This window comes from Nicotiana tabacum, chromosome 1, assembly GCF_000715075.1.
Source record: "Nicotiana tabacum cultivar K326 chromosome 1, ASM71507v2, whole genome shotgun sequence".
Lineage (NCBI taxonomy): Eukaryota > Viridiplantae > Streptophyta > Magnoliopsida > Solanales > Solanaceae > Nicotiana > Nicotiana tabacum.
In genome coordinates this window covers 154,158,954-154,184,773 of record NC_134080.1, presented here as the reverse complement: position 1 = coordinate 154,184,773, position 25,820 = coordinate 154,158,954, and the positions used below count along the sequence as shown (strand labels likewise).

General features: G+C 38.2%; 1 protein-coding gene across 2 annotated transcripts in view; it reads right to left on the bottom strand.

Moving 5' to 3' along the window:
- LOC107806812 (villin-4) overlaps positions 1 to 10,761 on the bottom strand; it is a 34,550-nt gene extending 23,789 nt beyond the window's left edge. The window contains exons 1-7 of one of the 2 annotated variants that reach the window (XM_075254123.1): positions 10,448 to 10,761; positions 4,490 to 4,557; positions 4,247 to 4,346; positions 3,147 to 3,215; positions 2,834 to 3,070; positions 2,562 to 2,739; positions 2,347 to 2,479 (exon numbers count right to left, since the gene is read on the bottom strand). In XM_075254123.1, the coding sequence (XP_075110224.1) occupies positions 2,347 to 2,479; positions 2,562 to 2,739; positions 2,834 to 3,070; positions 3,147 to 3,215; positions 4,247 to 4,346; positions 4,490 to 4,545 (773 nt within the window). In that variant the 5' untranslated portion in view covers positions 4,546 to 4,557; positions 10,448 to 10,761. Of the gene's footprint in view, positions 1 to 2,346; positions 2,480 to 2,561; positions 2,740 to 2,833; positions 3,071 to 3,146; positions 3,216 to 4,246; positions 4,347 to 4,489; positions 4,570 to 10,447 lie in introns of both variants that reach the window. The other variant, XM_075254118.1, reaches the window with a different exon arrangement.
- Positions 10,762 to 25,820: the final 15,059 nt, after the last annotated feature.

The following is a 25,820-nucleotide window of genomic DNA, read 5'->3' as shown; positions in this document are numbered from 1 at the left end:
AACTAATGCATAGAAAACAATGGTATTAGCAATGCAATGGGTTTTAATGCATGCATTAGCTTAGTTAAAGACAAAATTGTCCTTCAAAATTTATGCTTGATTAAAATATGCTAGTTAATATATTAATGCAACTTCAAAATAATCCAAATAGTGAGAAATAAAATTATATCCTTAGTAAATAAATAAATACTTAGCATATTTCCTTTTTTATAAACAAATATTTAATTTTATTTTACAATATAGGTAGACAAATAAAATAATTTTTTTTTAAACTTTTTCATATAAAAACATTTCTCAACATATGTTTCTTTTAAAAAGTTAGAGTGTGGGCTAGTTTTGAGGATATTTTTGTAAACAAACAATTCTTTTAGAAACTGTGCAATGCTTTAATACATCAAACCAAACAATGGATAAGAAATATGTCAGCATAACGAATACCAGCATAACTAATGCAAGCATAACTAATACCAGCATTACTAATACACCCTATTCAGCATTATTCTTATGCACCCTACCAAACGACCCCTTAGGAACATGCTCCAAATGTCTTTAGCTTACTTCACAGTGGAGGAGGGAGGAGAAGTCCATTATCTTCAACTTCTTTTTCGACCAACAGATTTGAACTCTTAACCCAAAATTATAAACATTCCAGTGATTATAATGGATTTAGTTTACTGGGTAATGTAGGCCTAGGCTACAGAAAAGAGAAAGGTAAGGCTAAATTCGCTGTTTAAACTTGAGAGAGAGAACAAATACGCTCCTTGTGGCTGGAAAAAAAAAACTGTTTGAAGTCAGGAGATTGGAACTACCATCACAAATGGTACACATGATTACTGAAAGGAGAGGAAACTAATAGAATTGGTAGAGTCAACTTTCTTAGCGTTTGCAAGCTGCTGAGACTACTTAAGGATAGACGTCATTTTGCTGGTGATTCTGCCAAAAAAAATGTTGCACTAGAGGTGCTAGTTCCGGGGTAAGAATGTACAATTTCATACTATTCCTGACACTGCTTGGAACTTAAATTTTAGAAGGAATAATTTTAATTTAAAAAAATGGAAGAGTCAATCTCTTGTTAGAGAAATTGACGACAGTAGAGTTAAAAGAAGATTTGAATTATTCCTTACTGTGGAATCTCTGTTAGGTAAATTAGGGACAATAGAATGGCAAGAAAACTTGAATGATTCCATACAGTGGACTGTAGGAACGACGGCAAATTCTCTGTTAAGTCATGCTATTAGTATTGCTGAAGGCTGAAGCATGAGAGCAGTGCACAAGAACACTGGCCATCCAGAATGATTGGAAAACTAAGGCCCCTCCTCAGGTGGCCTATTTTGAATGGAGCACAGTGCTCAAAGTTTGATAACATTCGATAATATAGAAAGAAGAGGCTTTACTCTTTACAGCAGGGGCTATCTTTGTGAAGAATACACTCAATCAGTCAAACATCTTCCACACTGCAGACAAACATGGAAAACATGGACAATGTTTCGGAATTTATATGGAGTCCAGTGGGTGATGCCAGGTGACCTAAATCATGGCCTTACTAGTGGGCAGGGACAGTGGGAAAGAAGTAGAGACAATGCTAGAAGACTATCCCATTATGTGTATCTTGGATGATTTGGATAGAAAAGAAATCATAGATGTTTGAGGGGAAAAAGAAATACATTTCTTATATAAAGCTTAGACGCCTTCAAAATCTATACTATTGTTCTAGGAAGAATGTGGTAAGTTGGTATAGGGTACAAGGTTGGACCTTATAACTCTGTACACATATAAAAGGAACCAGGTCCACTGACACCTTCTAGGTACTGTATATTACTCCCTACGGTCCATAATAAGTGACTTTTTGGCCTTCGTATTTTTGGTCCAAAATAAGTGTCGTTTTACATAATCGCGAAGGAATTAACTTATTTTTCCAAAATTTTCCCTTATTTACATATCCCAATATGTCAAGTTAACAATATGCAAATTCTAATTAAGGGTAATTAGTCAAAATACTTTTTTTTTAGGAGCTAGTATTTTCTTAAGGGGTGTGCCGAAGGCCAAAAAGTCACTTATTATGGACGAGGGAGTAATATTAGTATATTACTTTACTCTAAACAATAAAAAATAAACATAAAATTGCCAGGAAAGAAGGCAGTATGTAATAGACCTTCAGGTCATAGTCCTTATTTTATCTGCAATTTAAAATTAAACTACTGGAAAATACAACAGATTTACAGGGGAAAAAGGTATCAGCATATCAGTAAGGTGATGAATCAAGCAACAACATATATAATAGCATTACCTAATTTGATGTGGAAAGGGGAATCTGAGGATGCAACATCAGATGTAGGAATAACTCACCTATACAATCTAGTAGGAACAGTATCAATGCTTTTAGCCTCATCCCTTGTAGTCTTCCTTGGAAGAGGAGCAAAGCCACCAAAAAAGCCCCAGAATTCTCCGGTCTCGGCGTCAGCCATCAATTTACCATCCTCTACATGTCAATCAGACCACAGTTTAATGCAACAGACACTTCAGCATAATTGCCTTAAGTAACTAAATTACTAACTACTTACCAATTGCAGCGACCTCACATTTGCCGTCGTGGTACGTATCTTTAATGTACTGAACAACTTCAAGTGCTTTCGCCCTTTCTTGAATAGAGGAATTGGAACCATTAAATTGGAAGATTTTTGACTTGGTATCAAGAATGAAGATGTCATCATGATTAAGTGAGGATCGAGCGAAAGGAACCTGTCCCAATAATGTAGAAATTGGTAATGAAAATTTAAGCTTAAAGGTTTTCTCATCATTCATTATCAGAAGCAAAGTAGTTGGGCAGACTTGCCTCCTTCACATGGACGACATGCTTCCCTTGGCATACATACAAACAGGTCTTGTACTCTTCTTCCTCGACATGCTTAAATCCAGATGCAATTCCACCTTTTAGAGGGATTATACATGGTTTGAAATAGGAAAGGAACTTCTCAGTTTCATGGCCCTGCACTTCACGATATTGAACCGCACGCCCACCAAGTGCTGCATCTAATTCAACAGTTTTTATGGCAGCAGCACCAGCTTCATCCTAAATAAAACAGATTCAACTATAAGATTACATTTAAAAAAATACTGGCTGCATAATCTTCTAACTAGAAACAAACCTGACTAGTATCTTTACCAAGCCAATAATGAATATCATGTCGTAAGGCACCAGTTTTTGATGTGCTGGTCTGCAAAAAGAGCAAAAAAAAGCCTCAGATTAACAACTAAAGCAATATAAAAGAAAAAATTGTTGATAAGCTACAGCACTCTAACATTTTTTGAAAAGGAACACTTTCTCAAGGATATCAAGTCTACTGTTTTGCATCTTATTTAGTCCACTAAATGCTGCTTTAATGATTAGATCTAAATTATGTCTCTACAAGCAAATGGCAACTGATACTCCCATAAATTCTCTGTTTCCAGACTACATTTGAGAATTTTCTCTAGGCCAAATTGATTTTTTTTTCCTTGTCTTCTTGATTCTTGAATTTTCAGCACTTTCAACCTATACACATAATCCAACTGAAATATAAGATATATGAGGTCTTTTCCAGCGTCATCAAAGTTTAGCTACAATCACAGTAAGCTCCTACAATCCAAACGAGAGGGAAAGACTAAAGCTCTTATAGCTGACAACTCTGACTTATTAAGCTGCAAAAGTTAGGTCAGTACCGTCCCTTCAACCAGATAAGACACAAATGACTTCCAATTCATCAAGTGACTCATGCTGATCCAACATCATAAATGGCTCCATAATAGCACAATGACAGTTACCCTTTACCATGGCATAGAAGCACAAAGCATTCTAGAAATAAAGGTTATATTCCAATTTGAAACTTCAATCAAGCAGTACAATACAACATGCCAGACTTCAAAGGAAGAAACAGATAGCCTAAATAGATTCATTTAGTTAGACTGTTCCTCATCCATAGGATGCAATAAGCATCTTCTATGGATCGGCCAGATTATATTAAGAATGAAATATTCAAGAAAATCTAGCAGGCCAAAGGAATATTTTATTTTGTTTTAACAGTTTAATAACTGCTAGTTTGAGGTATGTTGTATATTTAAGATTATACCACGTATATAATAGTAAAACACTATGCAATGACAACCAACGTTTTCCTGTCAGTCTAACAGTATGGAAGTAAAACAAAATGACATCAGTAAGATCTTTAAACAGATGATGAAAGATAATAGATCAACAAAAAAAACATACCTTCAAAACAATATAAGAGTCTCCTGTGTAAAATTTACCGTGTGATGACTTTGGAACAGGGACTGGACTTAGCTTTTCAATACGCCAGATCTCTATTCCACTATTAATGGGGTCAAGGAATTTGAACTTGAACACTTCTTTAGCTAAAACGTTAGTTAATGAAATTAGAAATTAAATTTGGAAACAAACATAGACATCAATTCACGACAATGTTACACTTCTACATGACCTAAATGAGGATACGCCTTTTGGCCTGCTCCTTGAAAAGCTGGATCCAAATCTCTCATTGAAACAGCCATAGTTGTTCCTTTCTGCTTTCAGTACTTCAACAGAAGAGAAGGGTATGAATAATCAGGGATAATATCAATAGAAAAGGAGAAGTTTCGAAACAAATCCTTCTACTAGGCTCATGGCACAAGAGCCTCATAAACTTCTCAGAAGATAATCCGAAACATAATTATCCAAAAGACGAAAAAAGATGGTAGAGGCAGGTTGCACTACTTAACAAAAGAATACAAAGGTGAAAGATAAGTACAGCTGCCACAAACCTGTACATTTAGCAGAAAAAGGACAAATTATACAGAAACTCATACAAGAACAGAAAAATCCATCAAACATCGAAATCAAATGAATGTATGCTTCACCAAGTGATGCAAGATCAAGAAGGCCAAGAATCCATTCAAGATGAGGATTTCTTTTCCTTAACGATTCGGATTTCTTAATTCTTATTTTAGTAGGATTATATTTATAGTTCTAGTCAAGCTAGGATTGTTAGTTGGTAGTCCATTCCTACTAGAATTCTGTTTCCCAGTTTAGTTAGGATAGGTTTTCTAAGTCTTATTCTTATTCTAGTTTAATTAGGATTTAGTTTTCCTTAAAGCAAGAGCTTAGAAAAACTATTCACCAATGTTTATTTTCAGCATATTGAGCCCTTTAAATAGAGGCCTTACAATAAGTAAAATAAGGTTAAGAAAAACTAATCATAATTAAACAGATTAAGAAGGAACTTTCTATGGGATGGCAACAGCATCAGTGCAAAAATCCACTTGGTGAAATGGTCCAAGGTCACACTTCCTAAATCACTATGTGGACTTGGTGTAAAAGATCTAGCCTTACATAGCAAGGCCATGTTGATGAAATGGCATTGGAGATTCAATCAAGATGATGCTGGTCTCTGGAAAGAGGTTATCACGGCCAAGAATGGGAGACTTAACTACTGGTGTACCAAACCTGTGAGATCACCCCATGGCAGAGGGCTATGGAAACACAAACTGCTTACGGGAAGATTTCTTCAGCAGCACATACTTCCAGGTTGGAGATCGGACCAACATAAAGTTTTGGACAGACAAATGGCTAGGGGATACTACACTAAAGGAAGCATTCCCAACTCTGTTCCTTATTGAAGATAACCCAGACTCTCTCATTGCACACAATAGAGAGGTCAACACATGGAATCCCATTCTTAGAAGGAACTTGCATGACTGGGAGGTAGATGAGTTCATTGACATGATGAAAACACGGGAGAAATGTTCAATCAACTCTCAGCTAAGGGACAAACTGAAATGGGGCAACTCTAAGGATGGCCTTTACACTGTTAAGGCAGGGTATGCTAATCTTTGCTCTAACAATTTGATGGTTGATCTTTGGCCCTGGAAGCTAGTTTGGAAAACAAAACTTCCACCTAAAGTGAGCTGCTTCAGCTGGTTGGCTCTAAAGGGTGCCTGTCTCACCCAAGACAACCTTTTTTTTATGAAGCAAGTGGTGTATTAATTAAAAGGCATCCAGAAGATGCAATGATTACAAAAAAAAAAGGAGATATCAGCTCCAAGGAAAGACAAAAACCTATTTACAATACTATAGAGTTGATAAAGTCCAAAAAAAGGTCAGGGTTATACACAGGGGTGTGATTCACCCAGCAAAAAAGTAAAACCAAACATCTAGCCTTGAGTTTGTGTCTGACAGTTGAAATGCCATCAAAGCATCTTTGATTCCTTAATGTCCATATGCACCACAAAATAGCAGCAGGAACCATAGACCAGATTCTCTTGATGGACTTCTCAACTTTCCAGGAGCTCCAGCTCACAAAGGCATCCCTGACATTGTGCGGCATAGTCCAATGTAGACCAAAAAGTGATATAAACATAGACCAAATGTCTGTTGCAACTGTACAGTGGAGGATCAGGTGATTGATTGTTTCATGATTTCTAAGACACATGTTGCTAAGACACATATGGCATCTGTTAGCAAGTTCAGAAGAAATTTCCAACTAGCAAACAGATGTTTCATGTGTGTCAAATTCAGAATCCATTAACCACCTTCTTCTGCGCTGTCCAGTCGCCACAGACATCTGGAATTTGTTTCTTAATATTTTTGGATTGAAATGGACTATGCCATCATTTGTCAAAGATGCCTGTGCAAGTTGGAGCTTAAGGAAAGTTGATAAGACCATCAGAAGAATATGGATTATGGTTCCTGCTAGCATTTTTTGGTGTACCTGGACCGAGAGGAATAGTATATTCTTTGATGGTGTATCAACTTCAATTGGCTATCTGAAGGCTAGATGTTTGGTTAACTTTTTTAGTTGGGCTAACCTCTCTCCTGTAAATTAACTCTGACATATTTTTAGACTTTGTCAGCTCTCTAGTTTTGTAGCACTTCAAATATAAATGAGCTGATAAACTTTGCTTTGTAATCTTTTTGCATCTTCTTGATGCCTTTAATGATATCCTGCTTACTTCATCAAAAAAAAAACGTGATTTACTTTTTATTTCATTGTTCTTCCTTTATTCAACGCTTCTTGCAATCTTGCGGGATTGAAGAACGTATGGGTGAGGTTTCTTTTCATCTTACATTCTTTTAAGTGAGTTTGAAGAATGCTTTCGCTAGTTTTGTGGGGTGCTTTTGTTTTTCTCTCTTCTTTGTGCTTGAGAGGTGCAAAACCTTCAAAGTACATCAATTTGGTATCAGAGCATAAGTTCCAGGTTCGAATTCTTGACTTGCTATCTTGTTCATCGTGTCACCAAACAAGAAAATAGCAAATTTGTGATCCTCTCCAATGGATTTTCAATTAAAATTTCAGAAATTAAGAATTACAGTCATTGAACGAGACAATGAAGAAATTAAAATGCAGCTAGATAGCTTGGCGGAATCAATGAGGCATCTTACTGAATTGGTTGAAGGTTTGGTGCTTCAAAAACAGCTACCAAATCCACCACAACGCCTACAACCTCCACCGCCACATAACATACCAGTGCTACCACTTCTATATCCATCAATACAACCGTGTAGAGCAAGATATATCAAGCATGATGAAGAGGTTGAATCTGATCTAGGCATAAGAGTACCAAGGAACCATGCCGGATATGATAAATTTTTGGATAATCAAGGGAGTGAAGAGGACGAAACTGATGAAGACCATTATCAAAGAGATGAAGAAAAACATGCATTGGATCCAAAACTTGAGGAATTACCACCAAAGTTTTATGGGGATCCATTGGATTATTCAGCCATGTGTGTCGTTGACTTTTCACCTTTCAGAGATGCTCAACATAATATTGACTTGATTGTTGACTTTATCATCCCAAACAAGTTTGCATATTGCGTTAATAAGTCCATAAAAATATGCATGAACAAGAAGAAAGATTACCTATAAAGGAGAGGATAATGGAGAGTTTGAGTCCACATATTGGAGAAACAAGATGTCTTAACGTCATAAATATATTATATATATATGGCTATCATCAAAGTGATTGTTGGTGTACAAGCGATGCAATTGATGCATTCCCAAGAAGAGTGTTGATCGCGATGTTTAACTCAAAGCTAGACATGGAGTTGGTTAAGTTTACATAAACCTGTTAATCGGGCCGGGCTGACCCGTTTTCAGCCCGGTTCGGCCCGGCGCTGTAGCATATAGCGCGGGCTAGGACGGGTTGGACGGGGAGCAGGTTTTAGACGAACACATTTTGGATACCGGTGCACCGGAACCCGCTAACCCGTTAACGAATTGTTAATGGGCTGCAGCCCGGTTCAGCCCGTTAACGGGTTAAAATTTTTATTTTTTTTAATCTGTGTACCGTTGCTAACAAAATTTAATTTAAAAAAAATTAGCACAGCCCGCCCGAGCCCGTTAAGACCGAACCCGGACGGGCCACAAAAGCCCGCAAATTCCCAACCCGCTATCAGCCCGCTAACCAACACGATCCGTTAACGAACAGGTTGGGTTTTTTTGTTCAACCCGCCCGTTAAACACCTCTAAGTTTACACCAATAACTTCATATTGTAAGTTGAAGTTTGAGAGTTAACATGGAAAGATTACATGGAGAAGGCTTGATAGAACATTGAAACTTAGAAAGTGGGATTTGGTTCGACCACATTCTAAGTTTGCTTACAACGTAAAAAAGCTCTATGATAAGTTATCAAAATGTAACTTATAACCTGGTGAGCATTGGGTTCCCATTCTTTATTATAGCAAATCTTGCACTATCTGTAGAAGTTGTTAGACTCGAGGACGAGTCTTTTTCAACCAGGGGAGAATGATGCAAGATCAAGAAGGCCAAGAATCCACGAAATTAAAAAAGTCCAAGAATCCATTCAAGATTAGGATTTCTTTTCCTTGACGATTAAGATTTCTTAATTCTTGTTTAAGTAGGATTATATTTATAGTTCTAATGAAACTAGGATTATTAGTTGGTAGTCCATTCCTACTAGAATTCTTTTTCCCATTTTAGTTAGGATAAGATTTCTCAGCCTTATTCTTACTCTAGTTTAATTAGGATTAGTTTTCCTTAATCTTATCAATTTTACTCATTGTAAGGTCTATTTAAAGGGCTCAATATGATGAAAATAAACATTGGTAATTAGTTTTTCCAAGCTCTTGCTTCAAAAACGTGATTTACTTTTTATTTCATTGTTCTTCCTTTATTCAACGGTTCTTGCAATCTTGCGAGATTGAAGAACGTGTGGGTGAGGTTTCTTTTCATCTTACATTCTTCTAACGTGAGTTTGAAGAACGCTTTCGCTAATTTTGTGAAAACTTTAGCGGGATGCTTTTGTTTTTCTCTTTCTTTGTGCGTGAGAGGTGCAAAACCTTGAAAGTACATCACCAAGGCAAAACACATATCACTTGGTAGCCTCTCATGACTTCAGATACTGCTCGCATTCCAGATAACACTAAAACGAAAGGAAATGGCGACTCTTCCATGAAAGGAGCTGGTAAAGCAATCTTCGTGCAAGATATATAACACATCATCTAAGAAAGGAACGTGTGGTGGATTCAAATAATCACACTGTAATTTGAATACACCTTTGTAATTGAACAAGTGCAGGATATTCTTACTTGAACCCTTTAAATCTTGAAGCCATTTGTTTTAGAGTGATATATAAATGTTTTATAACCTACCAGTTCCTAACCAAACCCAATTTCATCGGTTTTAGCTTCATTCTCAAGTAGAGCCATCCATTTGGATTTTCAAAAATCATCCTCCACCCTCTCTTCGTCGCCTACAATACTTGTCCCATTTCATGAATGCATTTTTTTTAATTCCATTTTGATCATATAAAGCTTATTAAGCAACTAAAAGAGAAATTAAAAACAATTAAAAGAGAAGGCATCACAACTTACACCACCCCTGCCCCACTCCCCCAATTGCATGCAAAAGAAAACAGAGTTTTTCCTTCATTTCCTTTATCGGAGTGGGGGCGGGGAGAGGAATTCAAGGAACAGACAGAAAGGAAGAGAGAATTCTGTGAAGGGGGCAATAAATTTTTGAAGCGGGAGAAAAGAAGCAAAAGGACTCGGAGAGAACAGCGGCAAACTTAAGAAAGGAGAAAATGAAAATAAAAGAAAAAAAGAGAGGGACCAATAATATCATATTAAATCCAAAATCACAACCCCAGGAAAAAGGTGTTGCGTTCCCAATGATCTGGGAATTGTAAATCTAACCAAAACAAAACAAGACATAATAAACCAAAAAAAAAAACTCAGATTGCACAGTCCACAGAGGGGGGGGGGGGGTCCGAAAATTGATGCTCCAACATTCGAGCATCAGTTACTAATGCAACTTCCATTCTCAGATCACACAAAAATATCTTCTCAGTTAATAATTCTAAAAGTATTTCGTGACCCAAAACAACGCATAAAAGCGACCCAAAACAACGGATAATAGCAAATTTCAGAAATAACAACAAAAACAGGAAAATTACCTAGCTTTATCTAGTGAATTGACCCAAATCCACAGCCTTAAGATCAACAGATCCAATCCAACAGCACAATTAAGCAGAAATGCAAAATCTGACAGGAACAAGGGAAAGTGTTTTTGTTTTTCTTTGGAGAGAGAAAGAGTATTGTATTGTTATCACTAGGGGGGGTAATATATGTTCGAGAGGGGGAGAGAGAAAGTCGGGGGGTTGGAGGGAATGATTTGTTGCCAGGCGTGCTTGTCACTAACGGCAGAGAAGAAAAGGGAGGTGAAAGGAAAGAGAGAGAAAATAGACAGTGAGATGAACTGTAAAGACTTATGATTAATCAATATTCCGTCAAATATATAACTGCAAATTAAAGCTGAAAATGAAGAAATTTCTTCCTTTTCGTTTTCTTTTTTCTTTTTTCTTTTTTCTTTTATCTCTTTCCTCTCGACTAAGTGCAATTATACAACGTAAATAATGGAGTGAGGTCTAGATTAATGCGAATAAATTTTCAGTTTACACCAAGGTAGTTCCTTAAACATCGGATAGTGTCATAGGGTGTGCTCGGTGTAAAAAAAATACTTACGGAATATATTTTTTTGAAAAATATAGAAAAATAGGTGAAGAAATACAATACAAGAGCTAAAGGGGCTATAATCAACGCACTTGATTTTTTAAAATAAATCTACATATATTTGAAAACTACCTGAAACATACTATAAGTCAATATAGCTATTGATTTAAGCACTTTGAATTGGCAAATGGAAAATAGCAAAATTTAATTGTTTAGCATTTAAAGTTGCACGAGTGCTACAACTTCATGTGGGGTGAGAGGGTAAGAGCATGGATCAGTGGAGTGGGATGGGCGTGTAGGATGCAGGGTTTAGGGGGTGGGAAGAAGACACTTATAAAACTTACTTTTCTTACCTTTACCAGGGAAGTCATTTTTTAAATTTCTAAGGAACTTATTTTTTCTAAGGAAAAATATTTTTCAAAATATTTGGGTCAAGTAAACAAGAAAAATTGAAGAGTTTTCCCCATACCAAACATACTCACAGTAACTATGCATATTATTATAGTTTGAAAATATTTTGATAATAGATTGAACAAAATGACCAAATTTTCCCCTTTTAGCTAGAAAAATAAAATAAAGGCAAATTAAATTCTCTTTTTTCACATATTTTCTGATTTGATCACTCAAAACAAATTGTAAAGATGTTATGCTTGAAAAATAATAAAACTCATTTTATTGAATTTGAATCAAAATAAAATTAGCGAAAATAAGTTTATATGTTCATCGTTGCACTAGCCATCAGTTTCTCCATTACGAGGACAATTATTTCTTTTGCTTGGTTTCTCATCAGTATATTCCAGACGTACTATAAAGATGGAAGGGTGTAGATAATCAACTTTCAAAGATAATAGAATATCGTGTACTTCTTAAGGTTGAGGGATTGTACGTGTAATAACTCAATCATTCGTATTAAATATTTGTGTGTCGTTGTACGATTTGAGATTTTTTACAACTTCATATGATACTTTCATATATAGAGAGAGAGTATGGGACCTGAGGGCCACGGGGGTATTTCGGCATATTGAGAAGCATAATTGCAGTTGTAGATTTTCTAGTTTTAGTTTCCTCTATCGTGATCGCCATGAGAAGGGTCGCAGCCATGAAGCTTCAGCTGGCTTGGTCATCGGGTTCGAAGAGGGTAGTCCGTGACCGCGAGGGGAAAAGAGGAAGTTAACGGGTAGTCTGATCAAACCTTCAGTGTGACCACGAGTTATAAAACCCCAGATTGCATCGCAATCATGTGACTTGGATGTCACAAACACAAAGAAGGAATTGTAGCACTATAAAGTCATAAAGCTCGATTTTCAGTAGGCATTTTCACTTGTTTTGTGGACTTAGAGGTAAGAGATTGCCACGACACAAAAATTACAAACAAGGAGTCGTGATGTAACGATCCGATAGGTTGTTTTGAGTACTAGCATTTATTTTCGTGTTCTAAGACCTTTATTAGCTTCATTTGATATTTCTTGATTTACGTGCGTGGTCTGTGTCATTTTCCGAAAAGTTTTTACGTAAAAATTTGAAGAAAATATGATTATTGGCATAAAATAGGACTTGAGTTGACCATGGTAAACGACCTTGGATCGGTCCAATTCCGGTAGGTTCGTATGATATTTTTGGGCTTGTACGCATGTTTGGTTGGGTTTCGGGGTGACTCGGGCGCGTTTCGGCACATTATGTGAAAGTTTGTGAAAATGAGTTTTCATGTTGAAATCTTGAGTTTTGATGATCGGTTCTTGTGATTTGATGTTATTTTGATGATTTGAGGTAGCGATCAAGTTTATATGATGTTATTACACTTGTGTGCATATTCGGTTTGGAGCCCGAGGGGCTCGGGTGGGTTTCAGATCATTTTTGAACTCGTTGAAACTGCTGGTTTTTGCTTCTAGTGTCAAGTGCTTCGCGATCGCGAAGGGGAAATTTTGGGTTGGGGCTGGTTACTCTTAGCGAACGCAAGAAGGAGGTCGCAAAAGCGAAGCATTGGGGGGATTACCCTTCAAGAAGGCAACTGACCAATCGCACACGCATTGCTTTAGGGAGTGGCTGGGGAAGGCAGGATAATCCTCACCGCGAACGCGAAGGCTGGCTGGGGAATAAGCCTTCGCGAACACGATGTGGACTTTGCGAACGTGTAGGCTTTTGGGCCAATGCTCATCGAGAACGCATCAGGTGCCTCGCGAACGCAAAGAACACCTGACGCGCAACTATTTAAAAGCTGAAAGTCGAAATTTTGAAAGCTAGAGCTCGGACTAGAGAGGATTTTGCAGAGATTTTCATCCAACTTCATTGTTTAGTAAATTTTAACTAGTTTTGATGTATTTCCATAACCACCCATTGATTTTTAACCTTAATCTATGAATTTCATGCACATGATTTTTATTGACTTGGAGAAAGCGTATAACAGGGTCCCTAGGGAGATGCTCTGGAGATGTCTTGAGGCGAAGGGCGTACCGGTAGCTTACATCAGAGTAATCAAGGACATGTATGATGGAGCTAAGACTAAGGTTAGGACTATGGGAGGTGACTCGGAGTATTTTCCGGTTGTTATGGGGTTACATCAAGGCTCTGCGCTTAGCCCGTTCTTATTTGCCTTGATGGTGGATGCACTGACACGCTATATTCAAGGGGATATGCCATGGTATATGTTATTGGCTGATGACATAGTTCTAATTGATGAGACGATGAACGATGTTAACGAGAGGTTGGAGGTTTGGAGACAGACCCTCAAGTCTAAGGTTTTCGAGTTGAGCAGGTCTAAGACGAAGTACCTGGAGTGCAAGTTTAGCGTTGAGTCGAGGGAAGTAGGTAGGGACGTGAGGCTTGGATCACAGGTCATCCCCAAGAGAGGTAGTTTCAAGTACATTGGGTCGGTTATTTAGGGGGACGGAGAGATCGACGAGGACGTCACTCACCGTATAGGGGTGGGCTGGATGAAATGGAGGCTTGCATCTGGAGTCTTGTGTGACAAGAAAGTGCCACCGATACTCAAAGGTAAGTATTATAGAGCTGTAGTTAGACCGGCCATGTTGTATGGGGCAGAGTGTTGGCCGGTTAAGAACTCCCATATCCAGAGGATAAAAGTAGCAGAGATGAGGATGTTGAGGTGGATGTACGGGCACACTAGTATAGAAAAGATTAGGAATGAAGATACTCGGAAGAAGGTGGGCATGGACCCTGTGGATGACAAGATGCGGGAAGCGAGGCTCAGATTGTTCGGGCACGTGCAAAGGAGAAGCCTTGATGCTTCGGTAAGGAGGTGTGAGCGGTTGGTTGTGGTGGGTACGAGAAGAGGTAGAGGGTGGCCTAAGAAGTATTGGGGAGAGGTGATCAGGCAGGACATGGCAGGACTGCAGATTTCCGAGGACATGGCCCTTGATAGGAAGGTCCGGAGGTCAAGCATTAGGGTTGTAGGCTAGAAGGTAGTAGAGCTTTTCCTACTTCATACCCGGGGTGAGGCGGGGTTGGATAGGGTTGATCTTAGATGGATTGTGGTTTATGTTGAGTCCACACTATCCTTTTTGTTTATCTTAGCCCCGAACCTTAAATATTGGTTACTATTATTGCATGTCATTTATCTTTTAGTTTTTATGCTTCTGTTACTATTTCTACGGTTCTCTACTGACATTACTAATGAACTGTTTCTTCTTGTTATATTTCTATCTTCCTGATCTGAGGATCTATCGAAAGCAGTCTCTCTGCCCCATCGGGGTAGGGATAAGGTCTGCGTACACACTACCCTCCCCAGACCACACTTCATAAGATTACTGGGTGGTTGTTGTTGTTAATCTATGAATTTCATGATAGAAATTAGGGGTTTTGGGTAGAAATTAGGGATTTTGAGATTAGACATCTAATTAAGGTTGAATTTTGAAATAAATCACATAACCAGGCTCCAGGGTGAATGGGTATTCGGATTTTGGTCCGAATCTCGGGATTTGACCAAGCGCGATCGGGGTTAACTTTTGTTGACTTTCTTCAATTTCATTAAAGATTGAATCTTTTTCACTCGTGGGTAGTTTTTAAAGCTTATTTTAAATTATTTGAACTATATTTGGCTAGATTTGACTGAATTGGAGGTTGATTCTAAAGGTAAAGCCGTGGTTAATCCTTAATTTATTTGCGGGAAGAGGTAAATATCGAGGTTAACCTTGAATTGAGGGAATTAGGACTTGTTTGGTTTATTTATTATAGGATCTATGTGTGGGGACGGCGTATATGCAAGATGACGAGTGTATATACGTAGTTATGGGTTAAACATGCGGCTTAGAATATTTATTTATTGTCTTTAATTATTTTATGCTTTCATTTAATCCATGTTATTACTTGTTAAATGCTTTAATTATTACTTGTCGTTACTTGTTAAATTCATGACTTTATCCTATACATGCCTTACTTGCTAATTGTTTCCATGCATCCGTGCCTTTATTTATTAATTGCTTTTACCTGTTTTATGACCTTGTGTATTACTAGACAACTACTTTATCCACTTTATGTCTTTTATCATGTAATTCTCTTATTGCATTTTATTTGAGATACGTCGTAGTTGGTTGTAGTTATACGTTTATATTATTATTGTGTAGGATCGAGTTGCACGTCGTAACTGTTACTGGTATTATTATGTGGGATTCGGTTGCCCGCCGCAATGAATATCGGTACTACTGTTTGGGATCAGGTGCACGTTGCAACGGTGTGTGTGTGTGTGTGTGTGTGTGTGTGTGTGTGTGTGTGTGTAACGGAGAAGATATATTGACTGTTCATAACTGTTGATTACGGTATTGTATTGAGGAGATTGAGCTTTGATGTTATTCTAGGGCCCCCTATTATGTATTTCCTATTCCAGTTTTCCTGTTATACTTGTTGTCGCGCCCCCTTTTTCTCGCGAAATCGGGTTTCGACATTTTGACAACTCCTTTTGAGGGGGGAAGGAATTGGTTATTAGAGTCGCCACCTAACAGATTAAGGTGTGTTAGGGCACCTATAGCAAATAACTCAGATTATACCAGTTTGCATCACCAGATATCAGGTAAGGGCTCAAATTACCTTGAGGGGAAGGTGTTAGGCACCCCTCGAGGTCCACAATGGTGGGTCCCGGCCGAACTTAAATTATGCGAATTAGTCTAAGGAAGCGAATAAACTATTTAATAAGGATGTGTGATCCTAAATTTTTTAGCCTAAAGGATCACCCCGTGCAACATAAATAATACTTCGTAACTCCTTCAAGATGGGGTGTTACTCATATTATTCAGCGGGCACAGACTATCATCTCCTGCTACCTGATTACTATCTTTGAGTTTTTACCTAAAACACTCTCGTTGATTCTAACTCTGTCCTATGTGTGTACTACCTGTCCTTTACCTAAGGTCCTAGAGGCATTGGGACCTCTATTTAGTAAGGTCCTAGACTAGGCCTAAGGTTCTCAAAATTGTAAAATACTAGGCGACAAGCAAAAGAATTAGGACTTTTCAAATAAAGACAGATATAGGCTCACGTTAACCTCCGCACGTAAACAGCAAATGCACGCAACTGATTTAGCAGACTTTATTAATCTTGGAGTCCTATGGGCAGGATATCTATATGATGAACATGCAAGCAGTAGTATGTAGAGTCAGTTCTTAATGCGAGTGTTAAGGCCTATGTATATTTGCCTACTGATTTTAATTCAGTACAATATCTGGGCGTCTCAACAGTAAATCACAATCACAAGTCTAGAATTATTGTTAAACCCTATGGGCATGTTGTCTAAGTGATTGGCGGTGATAATCGAATTCCGAATTAGTTAATAGAATCCTATAGGCATGGCTTATACGAGTGTGCTGATTATTACCCTATAGGCATAATTTCTAGGTTTGAACTGATTTTAATCCTATAGACATGATTTCTATCATTGAACTGACTTTAATTACATGATTTCTAGCATCGAACTGATTTTAATCCTATAGGCATGATTTCTAGCATTGAGCAGTATATGAGCAGGAATTTATACACATTGAGCCAGAAAATAATTACGTCAAATATTGATCCTATAGGCATGATTGCTAACACACGTTTATTGGACAGATGGATACACCTAAAGGCAGGATTTCTAACAAATCATAACATCAATCTTATAGGCAGGATCTCTAGTATGTAAACATAACATAGGACTTATAAGCATGATATGAAACAACACAAATGAGATCCTATAGGCAGGATTTCTACCTAACCTTGCAAATAAAAATAAGAACCCCTTCCTAACTTTACTAATACCCCCAAAATTTTTATTACAACAATTATTACAGACCAGAGTTAATGAATGAATTACAAAAGGTAAGTAAAACTATAGAGAGCCTAACAGGCCCAAATATACCTGGGCAACCCAGGCCTTGGACTCGTAATAGCTCCAATGCTCATTTTCATAGATACACAGTAATTAGTGGTGAATGATTCACCCATAGCACACAGAACCCAAATCTCTAGTGTGTCAAAGTTCCCAAGGGCTTCAAGATCCCAGGGCAATGCTCACATGAAAGAATAAATACTCAGAAACTGTTCAAAGGAGATTAGAAACCAAACTCAGTGTGTCAGAGTTCACAAGGGTCTCATATGGACCCCGAGCAGTACTCACACTGAGGAGGTGAAGGATATAATCTAAAGGACCTAGGAATGGGAGTTTAAAAGTAGCATCATATAAAAGGAGAAAATGGTAAAGGATAAATTTTTAAAACAGGTTTGATTTTAGAAAAGCCATCATGACAGAGTTCAAAACACATAATATAGGCAGAATTGCATTAAGAAGACAATTTGACAAGATTTGCAAAGTTGTTTATGCACAGTATCTAATGAGTTAAAGTCTGAGAGGCCTAATTAGGCTAAGTGTACATGCTACCATTTCAGGACAGCTTTGTTCAATCACAGAAAACATTTAGACAATGCATTAAGGCAAACAGTCAGATAATCACATGAATCCAAATGGATGCAAAACACATTAGAAGGCAAGTTATCAGGGCACATGAATGACAGAGAAATGTTTAATAACAATACAAGTTTGTAAAGACTCAAGACTGATTAACTGATGAACATACTAGTATTATCCTAAAGATGCCAAGTTCAAGACAATTTCAGAACTAGCAAAACAACATACATGAAACAAGTTAAACGACATTAAGTTAACCTCTAAGAGAATTCATATTATTCAAAGATAACTAATCTCGGAACTAACAATATCATTTATAGGATTAAAAGAAATCATAGGAACATAAAAGTGGTAGAATCATGCTTAGAATGAATTTTAAATATGCTGGATCATAAACACAGTTCATAGATACATAGAAATGAAATGACAAAAGGATAGTCACTCACCAGTTAGGCAAGAAAACAAGAAATACACCACAATAGTTGAGAGCCTAGAATTACTTGGCCTTGGCTTTCAGCCGGCCAAGACCAGAAGCAAACGAGATAGCAAAAAGAATATAGAGCCAAAACCCTAAGTTTTTAGTGAGAGTATATTTATTTCAGTCTATCATAAAGGGGAAGGGGGAAGGGGTTTAAATAGTCTTAAACTAGGGCATGCAAATATGGAAACAATCAATCATATTGTTTAAGCGAAAGTTCGGAATACCATTAAAGAAAGTCGATAATTAAACAGGTTTAACTAAAGCAAGTAACCACAGGATGAAACATAATAATAATCGAAACCCTAAAATAAAGTTATTAGTCGAAATGCACCTAGATAGATACTGAGAAAGAAATCAGAAATACAAGAACCTTTAACAGTTTTGAACCCTCGTCCAGGGCCAATAATTTAGACAAACAACATCATGAAAAATATAAGGTAAATATACGGAAGGTCGAAATAATCGGCCAAAATAGATCTTAGTCAGATCTAAGCCCTAATTTTAGGGCAAAATAAATTAGGCAAGGGTTTTTAATGAAAAATTACAAAACAGACATACGAGAACATAAAAAGGTTTATTTTTTAAACAAAAATAATAAAAATATAAATAGATCTATAAAAGATCTAAACTCTAATATTTAAGGTAAATGAGAACAGAGAAATCTCAGAGATTCGTACATAGAGAGAGGGAAGACGAACACAAATGAGAAAATGGGGGGATTCGAACCAGATTTGGTCTGAAAATGGAGAGATTAGCTTGACATGTTAGGCAAGCTACTAAATAATACCATAATCGAGTAGCCAGTAGTGAAATACGACCGATAAGGTAAGAAAATCGTCAAGGAATTTCATATCCGATTGGAATCGAAGAAAGATTATGGGTGACGATGCCTAGGATTTCAGAGTAAAAGAAATGAGTGGGGTTTGAGGGTAGTGGTCTTTAATAAGTGGGGATTAGGGTAGAGAGGAGGGATAAAAGGGAATAGGGCATTAGTTGTGGGCCGTTGATCAACTTTGATCAACAGTCAGAATTTAGGCGGATTGGGGTTGGGTTTAATGAATGTGTATGGGTAATTGGGTTATTTGATTTGGGCTAGCGGATTGGGTTGGGCATTTTAGATGTTGGGCTGGTTTGGGTAGCTTAGGTCCGAAAATTAGGAATTTAGGACTATTAGTTAAATACCTATTTTTTAATTAATAAAATAATTCATAAAAATGATAAATAAAATAGTAAAAATATTATTTATGCATAAAATGGTTAAAACAATTATTTAATATTATAAAATATAAAAATTTAGTTTTTGCATAAATAGAGTGATTATAAGTATATAAAGGCTATTATTGCAAAATATGCAATTTTAGCCTAAAGATGCAAATGTAATTATAATAAATGCGTCAAAAACATTTAAGGCTGCTTAATATGGATATAAATGATGAAGTTAGATGATAAATTCATCATAAAAATTATTTGTGATGCAATTAATAATTATTTATATAATAAAATATGGGAATAAACTGATTAAAAATCTTTAAAATTATGAAAAAATTAGAAAAAAATACTTGATGATGCTCATGCACTATTTTGAAAGTATATATGCATATTTGAAATATATGAGGGAAAAATTGGGTATCAACACTTGCTTTTCTCTGTTTTGTCGTTATTCCATTATACTCGTACAAGTTTATAGTGAGTACTTTGTTATAGCCTCATCACTACTTCGTCAAAGTTAGGCCCGACACTTACATAGTACAGGGGGTCGGTTGTAACCATGCTATGCTTCTGCACTTCTTGTGCGGATTCTGGTGTTGGTCCCAGCAGCAGCTAGGGGAGGCTCGCTCGGATTAGCTTATCACAGAGACATTGAGGTAGAGCTGCACGACGTTCGCAGACCTTGAAGTCTCCTTCTTATTTCTTGCACTGTTATTTAATACAGATAATTGTATTTCTTTATTTCAGACCTTGATTGTAGTATTTTGTTTTAGTATGCTCATGTACTTGTGACACCAGATTCCGGGGTTTGACTAGTTAGCGTCTGGAGTATTTATATCTATTTTTGAAATTCTACAGCTTTATTTCTTATTAAATTGATTTCAAATTGGTTTTAAAATGATTAATTGTGTACTAATGTTGGCTGCCTAGCAAGTGGACGTTAGACGCCATCACGGCCCCGCAATTGGAGTTTCGGATCGTGACAAGTTGGTATCAAAGAACTAGGTTTCCTAGGTCTCACGAGTCATGAGCAAACTTAGTAGAGTCTGGAGGATCAGTATGGAGAAATCTGTACTTATCTTCCAGAGGCTATAGGGCTTTAGGAAAATTTCACTTCTTTCCTTCTCTATCGTGTGGTTTTATTCTATAATTGAGATTGAATTATCCTATTCTTGTTCTCTCACAGATGGTGAGGACACGCACAATATCCACAGCGGACCGGGAGCCGAATCCCCAAGTTGTAGCCACTACTAGGGGTAAGGGCCGGGGCCAAAGTAGGGGCAAAAGTAGAGCTCAGCCTAGAGCACGCCCCATTGCAGAGCCTCAGATCGAGTAGGAGGAGGAGATCCCTGTTTAGACTGCGCCAATTGGACCAACTCAGGTACGAGAGGGGTTTATTGCTACTCCCGTACTTCAGGAGGCTCTAGTCTGCCTGGTCGGCCTTATGCAGAGTGTGGCCCAGGCTAGAGTATTTCATATAGAACCAACTGTCTTACAGGCTGGGGGAGGAGCCCAGACTCCCGCTCCTCACACACCATAGCAGATGACTCATGGTTATCAGACTCCGGCAGTCCCAGCTGTTGGAGTTCAACCCGTCATTTCTACTCAGCTCATTAAGAGGCCCGCTATCTCGTCAGAAGGGTTGAAGAGGTTGGACAAGTTCACTAAGTTATTTCCTATTCGCTTTGGTGGCACACCTTCTAAGGACCCACAGGATTTCATAGACATTTGTCATGAGGTGTTGTGCAACATGGGTATTTATGGAGTCCAATGGAGTTGACTTTGCGGTATTTCAGATGCATGGCTCCGCCAAGAGGTGGTGGTTGGATTATGTTCGGGGCAGACTAGTAGGTTCACCTCCACTCACTTGGGATCAGTTCTCACAGCTATTTCTGGAGAAGTTCATTCCTTTTAATCTGAGAAAGGACTACCGCAGCCAATTTGAGCACCTCTAGCAGAGTAGCATGACTGTTACCTAGTATGAAATCAGATTCGTGGATTTATCTCGCCATGCAGTTTTCTTGATTTCCACTGAGAGGGAGAGGGTGAGGAGGTTTATTGATGGCCTTACTTTGGTATTAGGCTACAGATGGCCAGATAAACTGATGATGATATTTCTTTCAATCGAGTTATAGATATTACTAGACGGATCGAGAAGGTTCAGGGTAGAGAGGTGGCTCCTGCGAAGAGGCCTCGTCATTTCGGTGGTTTCAGTAGTACCACATCTGGAGGCTGGGGTCTTTTGGTAAAGGCCATCCTATCAGGCCGATTCAATCAGAACTTCAGGCATCACATGGTGCTTCGTGCAGTCGTGATTCTTATGGGTCTCATCCTGAGCAACTAGCTTACAATACACTCTAACTCCCATCAATGCTCCACCGATTCAGAGTTATCACAATGATTATCTGAGCCATCATGGTCAGTACTAGATTTAGCAACCACATCAGCCGATCGAGTGCTTTGAGTGTGGAAGGTCATGTCATATCAGGAGATACTGTCCCAGAGTTCAGAGTAGTATGGCACAGCAGGATTCTCGTGCCATGGTTTTTGCACCGGTTGCTCCATCGCTGCTCAGCCAACTAGAGGCGGGGTCAGGCAGCCCGGGGTGGTGGTCATGTCGTTAGAGGTGGAAGCCGGCTAGGGAGAGGTCGTCTAAGAAGTAGAGGTCATACTAGTGGGGCTCAACCTCGTTTCTATGCATTTCCAGCTAGACCTAAGGCAGAGTCATCAGATGCGGTCATTTTGTTCCGGTTTTTCCATAGAGATGCCTCAATTTTATTTGATCCGCGTTTCACTTATTCATAAGTGAAAATTACTAACCCTAGAAGTTGGAGTAAATATCTTCTAAAAAATCTCCTCAATTCATGGTCTAGGTCACAAAATGGTGAAAAGTAGCTGAATCCCGATGTTCTGCCCTTTTTACACTTGGACGTTAGTTGTTCTTCCCGTTCACGATGTATCTCCGCGAAGGCCAATGGTCACCTGACCACCGTGTTTGCAAAGGCTACTTTGAATCTGCAAAGTCCATTTCAACCCAAGCCTCTGCATTCTCATCCCCACTATCGCGTTCGCTATAAAGAAAACCCACCCGGCCTCAAAATGCCCGGAAGCCTACGCGTTCACGCACGAGCCATCGCGTTCATGAAAGCCAGCTCTCCCAAGGATATCATGTTCGTGATCAGCCCTCCGTTTTCGCGAAGTGTAAATTTCCCCAATCCTAAATATCCCTTCGCGAATACGAGACAAGCTTCCCGTTCGCGATGCAAAGTGAACCAGCAGTAGAATAACTGCTACGATTTGTGCAAAAATGACCAAAAATCACCCGAAACTCACCCGAGCATCCCAGTACCTAGTCCCAACAAGTATATAAACCTTACACAAACTCGTTCGAAATCTTTAAATATCAAAATAACATCAAAATCAAGAATTAAACATCATAGCTCAAGGATTTTCAAATGTCCATAACTCAAGTTTCCAACTTTCAACTATAAGCACAGAACGGCCTCGGATCATCCGGAACCCCATCCAAACATAAGTAAAGTACAAAATTATCATACGAACCTGCCGGAATCATCAAAACATCAATTTGAGGTCCTTTATCAAGAATATTGACTGGGTGAACTCCAACATCATCAAAGCTCTAGAATTAAGATTTCTTTATCCATAACACATCTAAACTTTCCGAAAATCGAAATGAACCATGCGCATAAGTCATAAATTATCAAATAAAGACATTCATGGTCTCAAATCATGAAACAAAAATCTAAAACTCAAAATGACCTATCGGGTTGTTAGAATCTCCCCTCTAAAAGAAACGTTCATCCTCGAATAGACATAGAAATATACTTTAATTGGCAAACAAATGCGGATATCTACTCCTTATATTGGACTTGTATTTTCAAGTAGCCTCCTTAGTCGACTGCCCTTTCCGAAGCACTTTCACGGAAGGAATTTACTTAGATATCAAATTTCGAACCTGCCTATCTATAACAGCTACCGTCTCTTCTTCATAAGTCATATTCTCATCAAGCTGCACTGTGTGAAGTCCAATAGATGCAACTTGTGTTTATGATACTTCCAGAGCATAGAAACATGAAATAACATATGAACTCTCGAAAGACTAGGAGGCAAAGGAAGCCTATAAGAAACCTTCCCAATTCTCTATAACACCTCAAACGAGCCAATAAATCTATGGATCAGCTTGCCCTTCTTCCCAAATTCGATCACACCCTTCATAGGTGAAACTTTCAAAAGTACCTTCTTGACCTCCATAGAAGCCACCTCACGGACCTTCTTGCCCGCATAACTCTTCTTCCTGCTCTGTGTTGTCCGAAGATGATCCTGAATCAACTTCACTTATCCAAGGCATCACAAACCAAGTCCGTACCTAACATCCTAGCCTCACCAGGATCAAACCAACCAATAGGATAATGGCATCGTGTACCATATAAAGCCTTATACGATGCCATTTGAATGCTAAATTGGTAGCTATTATTGTAGGCAAACTCCGCCATTGGTAGAAACTAGTTCCAATGGCCTCCAAAATCAATAACACAGGCCCCTCAACATATCCTCTAGGATCTGAATAGTCTGCTCGGACTACCCATCTGTCTGTGGATGAAATGTAGTGATGAGCTCCACTTACATTCCTAACTCTCACCGAACACCTCTCCAAAAGTGCAATGCAAACTGAGTGCCACAATATGAAATGATAGAAATGGGCACACCACGCAAGCAAACAATCTTTCAGATGTAGATCTGAGCCAACTTCTCTGAAGAGTAAGAGGTCATCACTGGAATAAAATACACAGAATTGGTCAATCTGTAAACGATGACGCAAATGGCATCTAACTTCTTTGAAGTCTGTGGTAATCATACTATAAAGTCCACTATAATATGCTCCCACTTCCACTCATGTATAACCAACCACTGAGTCAAACTACTTGGTTTCTGTTATTAATACTTCACCTACTGGCAGTTCAAACACCGTGAAACATACCAACAATGTCATTCTCTTAAACATCAGGTTCATTAAATCCATGAAAGTTGTTGGGGCATGAGTCAACCCAAATGACATCACCAAGAACTTATAATGACCATAACGGGTGATGATAGCCAAAGCCCTAATCTCACTTGATGATAGCCAGATCTCAAATCAATCTTGGAGAATATCTTAGCACCCTGAAGTTGATCAAACAAATCATCAATATGAGGCAATTGACACATGTTCTTGATAGTAGCCTTGTTCAACTGTCGATGATCCATGCACATCCTCATAGAATCACCCTTCTTCTTTTTAAATAACACAGGTGCACCCCAAGGAGAAACACTCGGTCGAACCCCTTATCAAGTAAATCCTGTAGCTACTTCGTCAATTCCTTTAGTTTAGCTAGAGTCATATGGTATGGTGGAATAGAAATGGGCAAAGTGTCCGAAACCAAGTCAATACAAAAGTTAATATCCTTATCGGGTGGAATGTCCAGTAAATCTACAAGAAATACCTATGGAAACTCCCTCACAACCGATACTGAATCCATAGAAGGAACCTTCATAAGGGAATTTTTAATGTAAGTCAAACATGCTAAACACCCATTCTCAAACAAATGTTGAGCCTTCAAGAATAAAATTACCCTACTTGTAGAATGGACAAGGGTCCTTCTCCACTCTAGTCTAGGAAACCCTGATATAGCTAAAGTCACAGTTTAGCTGTGAAATTTCAAAAAAACATGATATGGACCCAACCCATCCATCCCAAGAATAACCTCAAAATTCAGCATATCTAACAATACAAGATCATCCATGGTATCAAAACCATTAATAGTCACAACACATGACATGTACAATCGATTAGCTACTATAGAATCCCCAATAGTGTAGAGACAGTAATAGGAATATCAAGAGAATCATAAGGAATACTCAAGTGTGATGTAAAATATGAGGACACTTATGAATAAGTAGAACTCGGATCAAACAATACCGAAGAATGTCTATGACAGACTAAGATAATACTTGTGATGATTGCATTGAATGACTCTACGTCAGGCCAACCCAGAAATGCATAGAAACTGGTTGAGCCCCGCCAGCCTGTCCTCTTCCTCTAGGAAGGACTCTACCTAGATGATCTCTATCTTTATCTAGTTGACCCCTAACCCTAGCTGGCTGGGCAGGGGGTGTAACAACTAGTGCCAAAATCATGGCATGAGTACTCTGTTTGTGGCATACCACTCTACAACCT